The sequence below is a fragment of the Haliotis rubra genome, unplaced genomic scaffold (assembly GCF_003918875.1).
Source record: "Haliotis rubra isolate DU_JTF1 unplaced genomic scaffold, ASM391887v1 Scf1570, whole genome shotgun sequence".
Taxonomy (NCBI): domain Eukaryota; kingdom Metazoa; phylum Mollusca; class Gastropoda; order Lepetellida; family Haliotidae; genus Haliotis; species Haliotis rubra.
The window spans coordinates 48,208-67,260 of record NW_025765526.1 but is presented as its reverse complement, the minus strand read 5'-3'; the positions used below and the strand labels follow the sequence as shown (position 1 = coordinate 67,260).

The 19,053-nt window shown below is 42.9% G+C and overlaps 2 protein-coding genes across 2 annotated transcripts; both read left to right on the top strand.

Annotated features, from left to right (window-relative positions):
• LOC124271098 lies at positions 1-3,604 on the top strand. Its single transcript, XM_046706169.1, has 5 exons — positions 1-133; positions 882-1,253; positions 1,896-2,077; positions 2,522-2,647; positions 3,438-3,604. The coding sequence occupies exons 1-5, from the start codon at positions 67-69 to the stop codon at positions 3,564-3,566; spliced, it is 876 nt and encodes a 291-aa protein (XP_046562125.1). The 5' UTR covers positions 1-66; the 3' UTR covers positions 3,567-3,604.
• A 5,769-nt stretch (positions 3,605-9,373) lies between these two features.
• LOC124271097 lies at positions 9,374-13,851 on the top strand. Its single transcript, XM_046706168.1, has 5 exons — positions 9,374-9,469; positions 11,117-11,491; positions 11,789-11,970; positions 13,018-13,143; positions 13,642-13,851. Exons 1-5 carry the CDS (start codon positions 9,409-9,411, stop codon positions 13,771-13,773), a joined length of 876 nt encoding a protein of 291 aa, XP_046562124.1. The 5' UTR covers positions 9,374-9,408; the 3' UTR covers positions 13,774-13,851.
• The last annotated feature ends 5,202 nt before the right edge of the window (positions 13,852-19,053 follow it).

Below are 19,053 nucleotides of genomic sequence, written 5' to 3'. Positions count from 1 at the left end.
CTGTGTCACAATACCCAAACACGCTATAGACACGCTATCAGCTCAGCTAAATAGGGCACTGACAAAATGGACTCTATGATCGTGGTCTCTCTCGTAATCCTTCTATTATGTAATGGTGCCCTGGCCCAACTCGGTGAGTTCTTTATGTAACATATGAATTCTAATTATATATGGCACATTTTGATTGTTTCTTGTTTCTGTTTAACCGCAGTAAATGGTTTATACTGTAAATTCTTATAAACACATTTGCTGGAGTGAAGTGTGTTTTTGTTAAAAAATATCATAATGTCAGCTATTCCATCCTTGTTCACATGGAGATAGTGAGATAGTTTTTATCATCCAAAACTGTGTTCCACAGGAGATATCGCTTGTGTGAGATCAAACGATATGTCCTAGGAGATATAGTTTTGACAGTAGATTTTGCACAATGCCCTGACAATGCTATGACGTGTCGTCATGTACTTGATGACGTCACAATGATATGACATCGCTGCACTGCAAGTCTAATGGCAGTACCATGTTCACATGCCTCGGATATTTGTAACTTTATCAACTCGTGTTGATATAATTGATATTAGAAGACACTTGGGTGACATTCTCTCTATCTCACCCTTCTAGAGAGCCAGTAAAACCCCGTTAAACCGTACGACAGTGTTACGAGAACGTCCGGATTATCATGAAGCAATAAGATAATATCAAAGATCTAAGAAGTAAAAACACGAGGTGTCAACACTTAGTACTGTTATCTGTTATAAATGAACAGACCTCTGCTGATGTGCACAATAAATTTCAATAAGTCCTGAAACAATACGGTGTAAACGGCATGACTCGGGATAGCTAGACCTGTCAATGTGTATATATTCACCGTTGTGTATCCCCAGGGACCGGTTTGACGTTTACGGTCACCCCCTCAGAGATCACCATGTGTGGAGCCGCCAAGACAAGCAGAATCGAGTTCGACTGCAGGGTCACAGCGTCAGTCTCGGACGTATTCAGCATTGAATTGGGGAGGAAGACGATCGGGGGCGATAACAGCCCTATAGCCAGAATTGTTGGTGCCCAGTACCACTCTCTCATAGTGCTGGACAGGCGTCTATCATCTAAGTTGATTCAAACCAATTGGGGTAAAGGTTGCCTCTCAGTCAGACTCAACAACCCCGAGACTGCTGATCTGCAGAACTATTACTGCAGCGCCGCATACATGTCCGCGGCTCTGAGTTACAGTGAGGTCGTCATTGACGTCCACGATAAGAGTAAGTCTTCAAAATGCCTTAATGTTATTCGATTGTCCTATTCACAAGGACATCACATTGATCATGACAATTGAGTGTCCACAAAACGTGGCGTCTTATCCAAGTTACCTCCCTATTTGTAACAAATGTTAAATTTGGAGTTCCGTCCCTTTCTTGGTACTTTCATGTCTCGGCCATGACCTTGAACGTTACCTAAATGTTTTGGCCACTATTGCTTAGCTTTTTTAGAAAAGGGGGACATGCTTCTCGTAAGACCCGGGATCGGGTTGTCAGGCTCACTGACTTGATTGACACATGTTATCGTATCCCAATTGCTTAGAACGATGCTCATGATCTCGATCACTGGATTTTCTGGTCCAGACTCGATTATTTACAGACCGCCGCCATATAGCTGGAAAATTACTGAGTGTGGCGTTAAACTAATCAACCAAAACCGACTTGGACAAATTATGTCTACAATATAATTAGATTTGCGGTAGGATACGTTAGTTCACTCCCTTGTGAGATATGGGTTATGTATCTTCTAATGTCATCCGCCTAAGGGACCATTAACTAAAATGGAGGGTTCATCAATCCATGTTCCGGGCGAAACAAGTGGACAATGTTAAATTCGATATCTGATGCTGCGTGTTATGACTTCAGCCTTGAGGACACAAGCTCCAGGCTGCACCAGAAGCAACATCGACTGGGCGGTCCAACAAAAGGCTTTAACAAGCCATGGTAAGGCCGGCAGATGCGCGGATGGGGCAGCTGACAGGTCCGAGGCTCTCGTCCTTAGTTACTGCAACGTCCCGGATGTAGACCAATGGCATCCTGGTCTTAAGGTAGGACTCCTTCTGGTTCTGATCTCAGTCCAAAACGAGAAAAAGAAAGCGTGGCAATGATTTTTGTTTCAAACCGAAACATGAGTCTCATGAACCAATTCAGACAATGACCTACTTTTCAGCCGATCCGAATTTTCTCGTGTGAAAGTGAAAAGACACACTAAAAGCATCTATGGTTACACGAAATTCCAATTCCTTGTTTCAAGAGAAAATGGTTTTTACAAATGAATTGTAATTTTAAACTTAAATAAAATCGCATTTCTATATTTTATGACGAGTTTTAGGCAGCATGATGTTAACTGAGACGTCACAGAGTGCCCCCGTTTGATGACATCGTACAATGATTCACAATTCATCTGACTTGTTATGTGGTTTTTTCACGTTTATACAGTGTATTTAGTAACGTGCAATGTGATTGATATGATATCACTCACTCACTCACAGGTAGTAGACATATGCTGCATGGTACCGGCCTACACCCCCGTTGCAACTTTTGTGTTTGGGATATACGTGGAGGACGAACATAGCATCTCGGGTGTCTTCCTTGGCTGCACGGATCAAGGATTTTCGGTGAGAAGCATACGTCACAAGATGGGGTTGGTTGGTTGTTTAACCCCGCACTCAGCAATATTGCAGGGTTGAGAAAGAGGGGTACCCAGTTCATTTTCACGCGTTTTCATGAGAGTTTCAATTGTCATTTAATACACTTTCAGGACAAAAGGGGGTGGGGTGTACCCATGAAACCACCCCCAGCCCCAGAGGCACCCCGACCCCTCCTCTGGATGCGCCTATGTATTCCAGCTATATGTCGGCTGTCTGTAAATAGTCGAGTCTGGACCACACAATACAGTGATCTACAGCATGGGCATCGATCTACGAAATGTGGGATACGATGACGTGTGTCAACCAAGTCAGTGAGTCTGACCACCCGATCCCGTTAGTCGGCTTTTACGACAAGCATGGATTGCTGAAGACCAATTCTAAACCAGATCTTCACGGGTGACAAGATGAGGCGGTAGCATGCATCAAGTGGGGGGTGCTAATGCTTAGTCTCCGGAAATATGTATTTGTCATAGATACAAATAAATCCATTTAAACTGTCTATTTGACGCCGCACTCAGCACTATTCCTACTATATGGCGGTGGCCTGTACATTTACTGAAAAGGAGGACTAGTGAGGTCGGAGATTCAGACCATGCAATTTAGGAAATCAAGACTTGCTTCAATTTGGGCTTTCACGTTACAGAAAGAGTTGGGCGAAAGGGGGGATCATGTGGTTCAGTGAGTGTGAAATAGATAAATGTAATCGAAATACGACACCAGGGAGGTGGGTAGTTCATCCATGCCCTTCTGTTGGCAGATGGCGGTTCAGCTTTGTGGACATCCACCAATGATCGTCAACCTCACGAAGACGAACGCAGGGGGGTTCGTGGAGGATGCCAATAACTACCACGTGTTGCAGGTTCAGGGCTCGACTATCGTCGGATGAAGGACGTATGATAAAGTCCAATAAAACACGGAAACTAATTCAAGGAGTCATGTTATCAATTTCAGTGAGCTTGGTGTTCTCTTTCTTATCGAGACGTGAGACGCGCCTTCACCTGTAGGGTTGTGAGTGAAAAACATTACACACGCCTTCATCTGTATAGATGTGAGTGAAAGTCGTTAGACACGCCTTCATCTGTATGGATGTGAGTGAAAGACATTAGACACACCTTCACCTGTATGGATGTGAGTGAAAGACATTACACACGCCTTCACCTATATGGTTGTGAGTGAAAGACATTAGACACGCCTGCACCTGTATGGTTGTGAGTGAAAGACATTAGAAACGCTTTCACCTGTATGGATGTGAGTGAACGACATTAGCCACGCCTTCACCTGTATGGTTGTGAGTGAAAGACATGAGAAACGCCTTCACCTGTATGGTTGTGAGTGAACGACATTAGCCACGCCCTCACCTGTATTGTTGTGAGTAAAGACGTTAGACACGCCTTCACCTGTATGGTTGTGAGTGAAAGACATTACACACGCCTTCACCTGTATGGTTGTGAGTGAAAGACATTACACACGCCTTCATCTGTATGGTTGTGACTGAAAGACATTAGAAACGCCTTCACCTGTATGATTGTATTGAAAGACATTAGCCACGCCTTCACCTGTATTGTTGTGAGTAAAGACGTTAGACACGCCTTCACCTGTATGGTCATGAGTAAAGATGTTAGACACGCCTTCATATGTATGGTCGTGAGTTAAAGTCGTTAGACACTCCTTCACCTGTATGGTCGTGACTAAAGGACGTTAGACACGCCTTCACCTGTATGGTCATGAGTAATGTCGTTAGACACGCCTTCACCTGTATGGTTGTGAGTGTAAGACGTTAGACACGCCTTCACCTGTACGATTGTGAGTGAAAGTCGTTAGACACGCCTTCACCTGTATGGTTGTGAGTGAAAGACGTTAGACACGCCTTCACCTGTATGGAAGTGAGTGAAAGACGTTAGACACACCTTCACCTGGATGGTCACGAGTAAAGACGTGAGACACGCCTTCATCTGTATGGTCGTGAGTGGAAGACGTTAGACACTCCTTCACCTCTATGATTGTGAGTGAAAGTTGTTAGACACGCCTTCACCTGTATGGTTGTGAGTGAAAGACGTTAGACACGCCTTCACCTGTATGGTTGTGAGTGAAAGACGTTAGACACGCCTTCACCTGTATGGTTAATAATAATAATAATAATAAATGGCTTGTATAGCGCCTAGTTTCCATCATGGATGCTCAACGGCGCTGCATACATCGTTAAAACACAATAAGTGTGAAAAGAGTTCTATTCAGAAGCCATCTTGAAGAAGTAGGTTTTGAGCAAGTTCTTGAATTGTGAATGGGACTCAGTTTGTCTGAGGGTGACTGGAAGATTGTTCCACAGAGCTGGTGCTGCTACAGAAAAGGCTCTATCACCCACTGATGTTTTAGTGCTTGTCTGTGTTAGTCTTAACGTATCTATTGATCTGAGAGCTCTGGTGGGTACATGCAGATGTACAAGCTGGCGAAGGTAGTCACAGGACTGGTCATCGTAGAGGCAGTTATGAGTCAGTAGCAGAATCTTGAAGTAGATCCTGTACTTTACTGGAAGCCAGTGAAAGGATTTCAGAACTGGCGATATATGGTCATGGCGATGGGTTCGAGAGACCACACGAGCTGCTGCGTTTTGAATTTTCTGCAATTTAGAAAGTGTTGAAGATGCCGTGTTGCAAAAGAGTGAGTTGCAATAGTCCAGCTTTGAGATTACAAGTGTTTGCATTAGGAGCTTTGTTGTCTCAGTGTCTAGGAAGTTGCGGATCTTGCCGATGTTGTAGATGTGAAAGAAACATGACTTGCAGAGGGACTTGCCATATTCATCTAGGGACATGTTGGACTGGAAGATGATTCCCAGATTTCTGGCTGAGTTTGAGGTCTTCACAGCCTCAGTTCCTATCTTGAGTGTGATTCCAAGTGGCATCTTCTGCAGCTGTTGCCGTGAGCCTATGGCAAGGAACTCAGTCTTGCCGTCGTTCAACTTCAAATAGTTGACAGCCATCCATTCCCGGATATCCATTATGCAGAGTTCGATCTTATGAACTCCTTGTGAAACTTCTGATGGTTTGATGGAAATATACAACTGATTATCGTCAGCGTAGAGATGGAATTTTAGGGTATGACTTCTCACGATGTCTCCAATTGGTAGAATGTACAAGCTGAAGAGAAGGGGTCCCAGAACAGAACCCTGTGGCACTCCATAGCGAACCAATGATGGTACTGAGATTTTGTCACCGATCTTTACTGACTTTACTGACCGAGAAGAAAGATACGATTTTACCTACTGCAGTGCCGTTCCTGTGAGTCCAACGATGGTCTCTAGCCGCCTGAAGAGGATACAGTGATCGATGGTATCGAAAGCCGCTGATAAGTCCAGGAGAATATGAAGAGTAACTTGCTGATGGTCCATTGCAGTCATGATATCGTTGTGAATGTACATAAGAGCTGTCTCTGTGCAGTGTTTAGATTTATATGCTGACTGATAAATTTCCAAGAGATTGTTAGCGTGAAAATGATCAAGGAGCCTCTTAGCAACAATTCTTTCCAGACACTTCGATGAAAATGACAGATTAGATACCGGCCTAAAGCTCTTCAAGTCCTCTGGATCAAGTGTTGGTTTCTTCAGAATTGGTGTCACAAGGGCATGCTTGAAGGCACTTGGTACTATACCGGAGACGAGGGATGTGTTGATGATATCCAGGATTGGTTCAGCAAGATGGTCAATTATAGACTTTGTGAGACATGTTGGAATTGGGTCAAGTGAAGATGATTTGGTTTTGGACTTGATGATTACGTCTCGAACCTCTCCAGAGGTGGCGCAGTTGAGAGAATTCATTGTTGAAACACTGTCGAAAGACTCCAGTGTAGTGATGTCGTGAACTTGGCGTTTCAGTTCCAGTTCCTGTCGAATGGAGTGAATCTTGGTGTGGAAGAATTCAGCAAATCTCCCAGCCAATTCCTCTTTGTCGTCATGATCGGGAAGGTTATAGTTAGACTTAGGTGCAAGTAAGTTATTCACCAGAGCGAACATCTGTTTGAAGTTGTTTTTACTCTGCTTGATGCTCTTGATAGCTAGTTTCAAGGCATCATTGACATCATTTCGAGCTTTTTTGAAGATTTGACGGTGAGCTTCTAACTTTGTAGAACGCCACTGTTTCTCAGAAGCACGTCTGATCTTCTTTGTGTGATAGACATTAGACACGCCTTCACCTGTATGGATGAGAGTGAAAGTCGTTAGACACGCATTCATCAGTATGATTGTGAGTAGAATGCTTTAGACACGCCTTCATCTGTGTGGTCGTGAGTGAAAGACGTTAGACACGCCTCCACCTGTATGGATGTGAGTGAAGGACGTTAGACACGCCTCCACCTGTATGGATGTGAGTGAAAGACATTAGACACGCCTCCACCTGTATGGATGTGAGTGAAAGTTATTAGACACGCCTTCACCTGTATGGATGAGAGTGAAAGTCGTTAGACACGCATTCATCAGTATGATTGTGAGTAGAATGCTTTAGACACGCCTTCATCTGTATGGTCGTGAGTGAAAGACGTTAGACACGCCTCCACCTGTATTGATGTGAGTGAAGGACGTTAGACACGCCTTCACCTGTGTGGTCATGAGTAAAGACGTTAGACACGCCTTCACCTCTATGGTCATGAGTAAAGACGTTAGACACGCTTTCACCTGTATGGTCGTGAGTGGGAGACGTTAGACACGCCTTCACCTCTATGGTCATGAGTAAAGACGTTAGACACGCCTTCACCTGTATGGTCGTGAGTCGAAGGCGTTAGACACGCCTTCACCTGTATGGATTTGAGTGAAAGACGTTAGACACGCCTTCACCTGTATGGTCATGAGTAAAGACGTTAGACACGCCTTCGCCTGTATAGTTGTGAATGAAAGTCGTTAGACACACCTGTATGGATGTGAGTGAAAGACGTTAGACACCCCTTCACCCGTATGGATGGGAGTGAAAGACGTTAGACACGCCTTCACCTGTATGGTCATGAGTAAAGACGTTAGACACGCCTTCACCTCTATGGATGTGAGTGAAAGACATTAGACACGCCTTCACCTGTATGGTCATGAGTAAAGACGTTAGACACGCCTTCGTCTGTATGGTCGTGAGTAAAGACGTTAGACTCGCCTTCACCTCTATGGATGTGAGTGAAAGACATTAGACACGCCTTCACCTGTATGGTCATGAGTAAAGACGTTAGACACGCCTTCACCTGTATGGTCGTGAGTGGAAGGCGTTAGACACGCCTTCACCTGTATGGATGTGAGTGAAAGACGTTAGACACACCTTCACCTGTATGGTCATGAGTAAAGACGGTAGACACGGCTTCACCTGTATGGTCATGAGTAAAGACGTTAGACACGCCTTCGCCTGTATAGTTGTGAATGAAAGTCGTTAGACACACCTGTATGGATGTGAGTGAAAGTCGTTAGACACGCCTTCATCCGTATGGATTGGAGTGAAAGACGTTAGACACGCCTTCACCTCTATGGTCATGAGTAAAGACGTTAGACACACCTTCATCTGTATGGTCGTGAGTAAAGACGTTAGACACCCCTTCACCCGTATGGATGGGAGTGAAAGACGTTAGACACGCCTTCACCTGTATGGTCATGAGTAAAGACGTTAGACACGCCTTCACCTCTATGGATGTGAGTGAAAGACATTAGACACGCCTTCACCTGTATGGTCATGAGTAAAGACGTTAGACACGCCTTCGTCTGTATGGTCGTGAGTAAAGACGTTAGACTCGCCTTCACCTCTATGGATGTGAGTGAAAGACATTAGACACGCCTTCACCTGTATGGTCATGAGTAAAGACGTTAGACACGCCTTCACCTGTATGGTCGTGAGTGGAAGGCGTTAGACACGCCTTCACCTGTATGGATGTGAGTGAAAGACGTTAGACACACCTTCACCTGTATGGTCATGAGTAAAGACGGTAGACACGGCTTCACCTGTATGGTCATGAGTAAAGACGTTAGACACGCCTTCGCCTGTATAGTTGTGAATGAAAGTCGTTAGACACACCTGTATGGATGTGAGTGAAAGTCGTTAGACACGCCTTCATCCGTATGGATTGGAGTGAAAGACGTTAGACACGCCTTCACCTCTATGGTCATGAGTAAAGACGTTAGACACACCTTCACCTGTATGGTCATGAGTAAAGACGTTAGACACGCCTTCACCTGTATGGTCGTAAATAAAGACGTTAGACACGCCTTCATCTGTATGGTCATGAGTAAAGACGTTAGACACGCCTTCATCTGTATGGTCGTGAGTGAAAGACGTTAGACACGCCTTCATCTGTATGGTCACGAACACTTGTGGATCGGGACCTGGACTCGTGCTAACACCGACGTGAAGCCACACTCACTCGCTCACTACATCTACACATATGAAACAAAAACGTTATCAATGTCTGCAGCTGGTTGTTCTCATATATATTTTTAAATCCTCAAAAATTAAAACAGGACATAGATAGGAGTGTCCATTCTTGTTAAGAATAAGAATTAAATCTATATCACATTTTATATAGTTTATTCCATATCAACTTTGTGCAATTTGACTGACTTTAACTTAATCCTGAAAGGAAAGTTTCTTGTCTGAATCTGTTTAAAACTTGAGCGATACTTTTATGTTGTTTTAAAACGTTCCTGTAGTTCATGAAACCATTTTACAAGTAATACGCTTATCTTTGACTTTGGTTCCCTGTCGATCGTAGCAGCAATGGCGGATGTGGCTCTGTGTCTCCTTGTCTTTACAATCGGAACTCTAACAATAAGTCCAGGTAAGTGTGATCTTTTGAGTGAGTATGTCGCGAACAATTGTTTGTTTGAATATATTTTATTCAATGTTGAAATGGATTGGGCACAAGTTATGTAACTTTTTACCGCCCGCTCACATCAGAAACATGAACAATAATGAATGGACGTAATGAATGGACATAATAATATTAAGACATATTATTCATTAATCGAAGCCGTACTTCGTACAATGGGGGGCGGTGGGGTAGCCTAGTGGTTAAAGCGTTGGCTCGTCACGCCGAAGGCCCGGGTTCGATTCCCCACATGGGCACAATGTGTTAAGCCCATTTCTGGTGTCCCCCGCCGTGATATTGCTGGAATATTGCTAAAAGCGGCGTAAAACTAAACTCAGTCAGTCAGTCGTACAATGTAATTATACGCATGTCTAAAAATACTTTCATTCATGGTATTTGGCATAGCAGGGTTGCAGCAAAGAATGATATCAATGTCTAAGTGAACTTTTGATAGTTCAAAGTCTTGCTTCAGATCAAAAAAGGCAGCTGACAAATTTTGGACATTTTAAAAAGAAATGGTTAGCATCTTCCACAGGCGCACCACAATTATTGTACGGACAATATTCTAGTCTTGTCTGGCAGGGATGTGTAGTGGTAAGGACGTCTCAGCACACATTCCCTGTCTGGTACGATTGGGACTTTCAGGACTTGGATACTAGCACTTAGCAGTTATTTTTCTGGGTCCTGATCCACAATGGGTTCGTAAAGTTACGACATATCGTATCCCCATACTTTTTATCATTGGCTTACGGAAGGCATAGTGCTACGAACGTTTTGTTTTTCGGGCCCCTGTCCCTGAAGTATGTATGTTGATATATCGACAAAAATGTATGGAGGGTTGATGGAGTTAACGTACGTGCAGTAAACTACGTTTATTACGAACTCGTTTATAACGAATTGGCTGATATAACGAACTGTTTTTAGCCCCGACATGTTGCCGTTCCGCTAGATATATTCACGTCGTCAAAGTGTTATTGCAATTTTATTTAAGTGCGAAGAGGATCTGATTGAAAGTAATTGCTTTGTATCACCTCGGTCGAAATACCACGGCTTCTCGTGAGATCTTTTACGGTCGCTTCAGCCTCTTCTTGCATCAGATCTCTGTATGAGATGTTATCAGCATCATCACTGCAGAAACCATACATGTATATTAGAGAATCCTGATTTTCAATACATTTATCTGCCTGTTGAACAGTGTGATATGTGTTAACTCAGACACATCTATGAAATATTCCTTCCATTGACATTGGTTTCTTGTGACGATATGGCTCCGGACACGTTCGTAATTAATTATATTTTTTTCCAAAAAGATTTATGTCATTGGATACTATGAATTTTGGTGAGTATATATACGTTGACTTTCTTTTACCTGGCAGATTTTAGATTCACAATTGACTGAGAGCAGAGTTGCGGCCCTTAGGAGAGCCAGTAACCCACGATCATGGGTTCGAATCCATGTTCGCCATGAATATGTTTCTTCCTTTGTTTCACTTAACAGGTAAATGTGCCTGCATGGCCTCTGGCTGTCATACGACATCAAGCTGTCACGCTAAGATGACAGTGAAATCTGTTCAAAGCGGTGTTAAACCAAACTCACTAATTCTTTCTCCTGCCCAGGTCATGCCGCGTCTTTCACCGTAACCCCCCTGGAGTTGGAGATGTGCGGCGGCAACCAAACGACCTCCATGACCTTGAGCTGTCGCCCTACCGAACAGGGAATAACTCAGGTCTTTGCAATCGAGATAGGAAAGACAGGTTCTTATAAGTCTGTAATGGCACGCGTCACAGTGATGGCATCCCACGTGGATATCGTCAACCAAACTCTTCGGTCTCGAATGACCCCCAAAGGCTCCATTTCCGGTAGCAGGGGCTCCCTTGAGCTTCAACTGAGGAATCTTGTCGACGACGACGCCGCTACCTATTACTGCAGTATCGCATATATGACCGTTTCTGTCGCAATGCAAGAGACGATGGAGACAGTGTCTCTTCACAGTGAGCATTTAGCTAACCTATTTTTTAATTGTCTACTAAAACTATATAAGCTAACCCATGTTTTACCTGTCTACCAATTTTTGGAATGACATTTATGACCTAATTCTTAAAGTCAACCTATGTTTTAGTTAACCTATGTTTTTAGATATTTGTGACCTACTCTTTGAAGGTATTTTTACCTTACCCTATGTTTCATGTATCTGCCCAATTTGGAGAACCAGTTGTTTAGTTTCCTCGTTGTCCCATCTCTCCGTGAACAAAGGGTGAACCAGTTGTTTTGTTTCCTCATTGTTTCAGCCCTCCAGGGATCGGTCCCGAAATGTAACAGTTTGCTGGTTTTGGCAGCCATGCAAAATCACACCCCCGTGACCAGCCCCACTGCAGGGAAATGTCCTAACGGCGTAGCTGGCAGGTCCGAGGCCCTGATGTACAGCCTGTGTTCCTCTCCGGACCTATCATCCTGGACCGCAGGCCCAAAGGTGAGTCAGCACATCCTGCAGCTGGACCAGTCTAAATAAACGCAACACTTTTGCTGCTTTTTTTCCTAATCCTAATCTGTAGTGAGTGAGTATTGCGAGTATCGTTTTACGCCGCTTTCAGCAATATTCCTGTAATACGCCATAAATGGGCCTCACACATTGTAACCATGTACAATCGAACCCGCGTCTTCGAACGAACGCTTTAATCACTAGGCTATCCTTACGCCCCAATAATTTGTAAGTGGGACGGTTGTGTTGCCTAGTGGTTAAAGCGATGGATCGTCATTCCACTATCCATTTCTGGTGTTCCCGCAGAGACATTGCTGAAAGATCACTAAAAGAAGCTTCAAACCATACTCACTCCACGCCCAGGACAGTTAGTTCATACCTGTGAAGAACCGACATTAAAACCATATTCAGTCCCTCTTTGAATCGTAAACATAACTTAAACTCTCAAAACATACGCCTGAAAACATACACCATTTGCCTTGGATGTCGGTATTACCAATGGTTACCTGGATATCTTCAAACTTTGGTCATACCACAGATGTGGCGTGTTGGAACCTATTCCGAATCTATAAGGGGAATGCGAGTTCGGGGGGGGGTACCTGCAGTGGGTTGGGAAACCTATTCTAACCATCGGGGAACAAGAATTAAGTATTGGAACCTATTCTCATCACTAATCTACAAGGAGAACTCTGCTTTGGTTAGGGAAACCTATTCTAACCATCGGGGGACAAGAATTAAGTATTGGAACCTATTCTCATCACTAATCTACAAGGAGAACCTGCTTTGGGTTGGGAAACCTATTCTAACCATCGGGGAACAAGAATTAAGTATTGGAACCTATTCTCATCACTAATCTACAAGGAGAACCTGCTTTGGGTTGGGAAACCTATTCTAACCATCGGGGGAACAAGAATTAAGTATTGGAACCTATTCTCATCACTAATCTACCAGGGAAAACGAGCATCGCCATCGGGATGTCAAGTATGAACGTACTAGAGGAAATGAGCATGGGTTTCACATGTTCCCTTGCTGTTGTAGGTGATAGACATCTGCTGTCAGATCCCCATGTACACACCAGTGGCGACATTTGAGTTCGGCTTCTACGTACAAGACGAGCGTGGGATGGCGGGGATATTCACGGGATGCACCGCCCATGGATTTGAGGTAAATAACTGACAACTGTTATTCAAATGTGTTTGTATTGTTTGGCGGGGCTTTTCGTATATGGAAATACGGCTTGTTACGCAGTGACAGTACAAGAGATAAATAATAGATTGAACCGTATATATCCCAATAATGACGCTGACATAATGCCATACGAATATGGTGATGAAGGCGTAAAAGTGTAACTGTATCACCTGTTATGACACTAGTTGTTAGAATATGGCACGAACAGTTTGTTTGTTCCGTCTTTAACGCTTCACACAGCAATATTCCAGCTATATGACGGCGGGTTTCCAGACAATCCAGTGATCCCATGAGATGTATCAACCAAGTCAGCGAGCCTGACCACACCATCCCGTTAGTCTTACGACAAGCATGGGTGACTGAAGACCAATTCTAACCCGGATCTTCACCGGTGGACCAGTACAATGACGTGATGCCGAATATGTTGATGAAGGCGTATATCTGTACTCTGACCAATCAGCTATCTCGTTTCAGTTTATCACCCAGTTATGTGGGCATGCTCCAATCAAACTGACCCTCGCAAAAACTCTGAGTAATGGCTACATCGGCAATGCGGACAACTACCATCTGGTCAAGTTTGGTACCTCTGGTAACCCCTTTGGATAAAACTTCGGATCTGTTTGACCAGCAGAACCATGTAATGAAATATAATGTACTAACAATAAAGTGTTACATCCTGGAAGGCTGCATACAAGTTGTTATTCTTTGAACAGAGGAGTAAAACATTACCCGCTCACTGTACATTAATCCCTTAAGTTTGTTAGTTGGTTGATTAACTAACCTTGAAATGAAACATAAAACTTTGTGGATGACAACTTCTTGTTTATTGCACAGAGCGACGTTTCCGTGTAGATTCTTACATGTTATCAAGCTAAAAGTGACTATAACAAATGGTGAGAAGTATAATATACATGGTATGTTATGACAAACAGAAGATTAACATTGTTTATTTAGTGAAGGCGCACTCAGCAGTATTCCATCTATATGACGGTGGTCTTTCAAATATTCTAGTCAGGCAATCCAGTGATTGACACCAAGAGTATCGATCTGTGCAATTGGAATACGATGACATACATCAATCAAGTAGGCGAGCTTGAGCATTCGATTCCGTTTATACTATGTTATCAAGCTAGGGTGATTTATGCACAAATAGTGGCGGAAGTTTATAGATCATGGTAATTCATATGACATGGATAGTTAACAGTTTATAGATCAGGGAAGGCGCATGGAGCAGTATTCGGTCTATATGGGGTGGTGGTGGATTCATGCACGGATAGTGATGCATAGTGGTGGTTTATAGGTCAGAGGGAATCTCATGCAATGGATAGTGGCAGTTTATAGATCAGGGGGAAGTCATGCATGGATAGTGATCGAAAGTGGCGGTTTATAGACCCGGGGTGGGGGTGGATTCATGCATGGATAGTGATGGATAGTGGCAGTTTATAGATCAGGGGAATTCATGCATGGATAGTGATGGATAGTTTTTATAGATCAGGGGAAGTCATGCATGGAAAGTGGCGGTTTATAGATCAGGGGAATTGATGCATGGATGTGATGGATAGTGGCGGTTTATAGATCGGGGGATGGGGGTGGATTCATAGATCATAGTGATGGATAGTGGCGGTTTATAGATCAGGGGGAATTCATGCATGGATAGTGTTGATAGTGGCGGTTTATAGATCAGGGGAAGTCATGCATGGATAGTGATGGATAGTGGCGGTTTATAGATCAGGGGGATAGGGGCAGTTTATGCATGGATAGTGATGGATAGTGGCGGTTTATAGATCAGGGGAATTCATGCATTGATAGTGATGGATAGTGGCGGTTTATAAAGATAGGGGGTGGATTCATGCATGGATAGTGGCGGTTTATAGATCAGGGGGAAGGCATGCATGGATAGTGGCAGTTTATAGATCAGGGGAATTCATGCATGGATAGTGATGGATAGTGGCGGTTTATAGATCAGGGGAAATTCATGCATGGATAGTGATGGATAGTGGCAGGATGGATATGATGGATAGTGGCGGTTTATAGATCAGGGGGAATTCATGCATGGATAGTGGATCAAAGGTTTATAGATCATAGGGCGGTCATAGATCAGGGAAGTGATGGATAGTGGCGGTTTATAGATCAGGGGAATTCATGCATGGATAGTGATGGATAGTGGCGGTTTATAGATCAGGGGATCAGGGAATTCATGCATGGATAGTGCGTTTATAGACCGGGTGTGGGGGGATTCATGCATGGATAGTGGCAGTGAATAACATCGTGAGCATCGATCTACGAAACTTGGAAACAATGACATGCACAAATACGTCATCCAGTCTGACCACGCGATCCCGTTAGTCGCCTCAAAGGAACAAGTGTATATTCGCCTAATACAACAAGCGTGTATTGATGGAGATTTTTAATGGTTAAAAGTCGCAATATTTACAAATCCCTCTGTCAATTTAGCATTTTATGGTTAGTATTGTTTTTTCATTGTTTAATGGTTAAATATCGGCGGTCTTTGACCTTTCAACAGCAAATCGATCTGCGCAATTGGACAATGTGAATCAGCGAGCCTTCCAATTTAGCGTTCTATGGCCTTTTGTGCTTTGAATATTTGCTGAGACCTATTCGACCCCGTCTTCATACTTTTCATACTAACAATAATAATAATTGCATTTATATAGCGCATCATTCACTAGTAAATGCTCTGTACGCTTAAAATGGAAAATGACACTTGAAAAGATATGTTTTGAGGGCAGTCTTAAAATATGTTAGTGACGCGCTGGTTTTGAGTTCAAACGCAGAGCATTCCACTTCATTGCTGCATTGAAAGCGAACGACTTTTTGCCAAAGTTGGTCATGATGTCTCTAGCCTTTGGTTTTGTGATCTCAGTGAGCGTGGAGGCTGATACTGGGGCAGTAACTCTGCGAGGTAGTTCGGGGCCATTCCTTTGAGACACTTGTACGTCATTACAATAGGTTTGTAGTAAATTCTTGCGGTGATTGGTAGCCAGTGTAAATCTTTTAGTATTGGAGTAATGTGACCGAAGACGGTAGATTTTGTAATGATTCTTGCAGCAGTGTTTTGGGGGGCTTGAAGGCGACGTAGCTGATCTTGGTTGTCGTTGTTGAGAAGGCTGTTGCAGTAATCTACTCGGGACATGACCAGAGATAGAACAAGTTTTGAAGTAGCATCAGCACTGAGATAATTGCGGTGTTTTCTAATGTTCCTGAGATTCATATGAGTCGTGCTAATGATGTTGCAGATGTGCTTGTCCATTTTCAGATTTTCATCGGGAATAACCCCTAGGTTCTTGACCTTCGGGGTTGGGTCTATGGTAGTATTTCCTATTCAGAAAGATGGCTTGTCAAATTTGGAAAGTTTTGCTTTTGATCCAATAAGCAGGAATTCTGTTTTACTTTCATTACGTTTCAATAGGTTCTTAGTCATCCATGTCTGAATGTCATTGCAGGATTCCGAAAGAGAGTCCAAAGATGGCAGGGCTTCCGTGGTAGGGAATGAAGAAGAGATTTGGTTCTCATCTGCATATTGATGTTGGTTGACTTTGTGCTTGGCTGCTGTTCTTCCCAGTGGTGTAGTGTACATAGAGAACAGCACTGGTCCTAGCACGGAACATTGGGGGACACCACTTCTGAGATCTGTGGGACTTGATGTTTTGCTCTCAATCATAACTACTTAGGTAGGATTGAAACCATGAAAGAGCAGTACCCTTGACTTTCAGGTCACTTTCCATTCTTGACAACAACGTGTGATGGTCAATAGTGTCGAAGACCACTAAAAGATCTAGAAGAACCAGCGCTGATACGTTTCCTTTATCTACTTCTGTTAGAATGTCATTGGTGACTTTTATTAGTGCTGTTTCAGTGGAATGGTTTGGGTCGATATGCAGATTGATGTTTGTCAAGCAGCTTGTGTTTCTTCAGGTGTTCAGAAAGGCGGGTACACACAGCCTTCTCTGTAACAATGTCACGAGATAAAAGGGAATGTTCATTCATGCCATGAATTCTGTTACTTGCATGTTGCATGTGATCTTTTTCTCGTCTCCGGTTTTTGTGTGTGTTTTGTACATGTATTTGTTTTAGTGTTGCTGTTTTTTGTTTGTTTGTTTAGGGTTTGTTTTGTTTGATTGATGTTTTAGGGCGGGGATGGGTATGTTTTATTTATGTTTTTGTTTTGGGGGAGTTGGGGGTAGGAATGTCTTTACTGTTTTGTTCTGTCTTTGTTTGTTTTTTAATACATTGTTTCACTATATATATCACGATGTTTTCGTATTCTTTCTAGTGTTTTACAGCCACCACATTGCTGGAATATTGCTGAGTGCGGCGTAAAACTAAACTCACTCACTCACTCACTCTCTTTCTAGTATTTCTTGCAATTTGACGGTTCATAATTTGGTAAAAATAATCCTTTTAGGCGCAAAGTTGTAGGTTTTCAAACCAAACCTTGCATTCGTATTTAACTATCACATAAAATGTAATTATCCACAAACAAAATGCCCTCTAGGTCGTGAAAGCCAGCAAACTTTACACAGAGACACACCTTTAACCCGATCCCGGTTGTCAGTCATCACTGTGTCACGTGGGATGTTGCCACAATTACTCATCACGTAGGACTTCATTCCTACGTGTTAACGGCTGGACCCTGGAGTGACGTGCGTGATCACACGGATATGTCTGCAATATATTTTATGGCAACCAACTCACTCACTTATCAATCAACAGATTTTGAAAATATGATGGGTACCGTACTCGCCGTATTTTATAAGCGTTCTGCTCAAATAAAACCCTCTCGCCAACTTTCTAACCACTTAGTAAAGTACATGTGTATTAGCAGTGAGTGGGGGTGTTTTTACGTCGCTGTATGGCATGTCCGAGCAATATCGCCGCAAGGGACACCATGAATATGCGCTTGACACATTGTACCCTCGCTGGGAATCGAACCTGTGATTGGCGAACGCTTTAACCACTTGGCTACCCCCACCGACCTAATTATGTATTTGCAAGCGAAGCTATTTTGAGACTGAGTTCCACGTGATATTCAACACTTTCTGGTCCATTCCTTACAGAAAACGGAAGAGGACTATATTTGCAGAGGAACTATTACGAAAAATAATCTATGAAACGTTGGAACCTGTTTTTTCAAAACCGCTCGTTCATTGACAACAAATTGTTGTGCATGGTTGTTAATTAGTTCCCCCGGCGCGTTGGGGTTGTCCTTGGCGCTTATTACCTCCAATGCCGCATGTTTGTTTGTTTGTTTGTCTCTGTCCGTCCGTTTGTTCGCTTAATATTTCGAGTGCTGCTTGTATAATTGTCAAGTTTTGAGACTTTCGACTCGTTTGTTTGCTTTTCTCTGTCTGTCTGTCCTTTTGTTTAGAATTTGTAATTTACTAAGAAAATGTAATCCCAAATATAACATAGGTTACATTTGACCACTTTCTAAAATGGCATTGTGTAATCGTGTCCTTTTGTCGTTTGGTTTTTGTCTTTTGTTGTTGTTGTTTTTGTTTTTGTTTGTTTGTTTGGTTTGTTTGTTTGTTGTTATTGTTATTGTTATTGTTGTTATTGTTATTGTTGTTGTTGTTTGTTTTGGGTTGGGTTTTTTTTTTGTCGTTTCCTGTTTGTTATGTATTATATGTAATAATAGTATGAATTATATTAACACCCTTTCATAATGTATATTTGTCAACATTTGGACAAACTCTGTGGGAAACACCTGTATCTAGCTTGTGAATGAGTAGCTGGGTAAAAATACACCTTGCTTTAAAGCTTCCGATACATTTAGACACGTAAGTCTAACACTCCAGTTTGTTCTGAATAGCATTACCTATATCCACGATGTTGTGAATCAGGTACCTCGTGTGGTGACGTCAC

Excerpts from the sequence above, each read along its gene's own strand:
- LOC124271098 (XM_046706169.1), top strand. The coding sequence starts at position 67 with ATGGACTCTATGATCGTGGTCTCTCTCGTAATCCTTCTATTATGTAAT. Across the intron at positions 1,254-1,895 it reads CATTGACGTCCACGATAAGA|CCTTGAGGACACAAGCTCCA; the intron begins GTAAGTCTTCAA and ends TTATGACTTCAG. Across the intron at positions 2,648-3,437 it reads GCACGGATCAAGGATTTTCG|ATGGCGGTTCAGCTTTGTGG; the intron begins GTGAGAAGCATA and ends TTCTGTTGGCAG.
- LOC124271097 (XM_046706168.1), top strand. The coding sequence starts at position 9,409 with ATGGCGGATGTGGCTCTGTGTCTCCTTGTCTTTACAATCGGAACTCTA. Across the intron at positions 9,470-11,116 it reads AACTCTAACAATAAGTCCAG|GTCATGCCGCGTCTTTCACC; the intron begins GTAAGTGTGATC and ends TCTCCTGCCCAG. Across the intron at positions 13,144-13,641 it reads GCACCGCCCATGGATTTGAG|TTTATCACCCAGTTATGTGG; the intron begins GTAAATAACTGA and ends ATCTCGTTTCAG.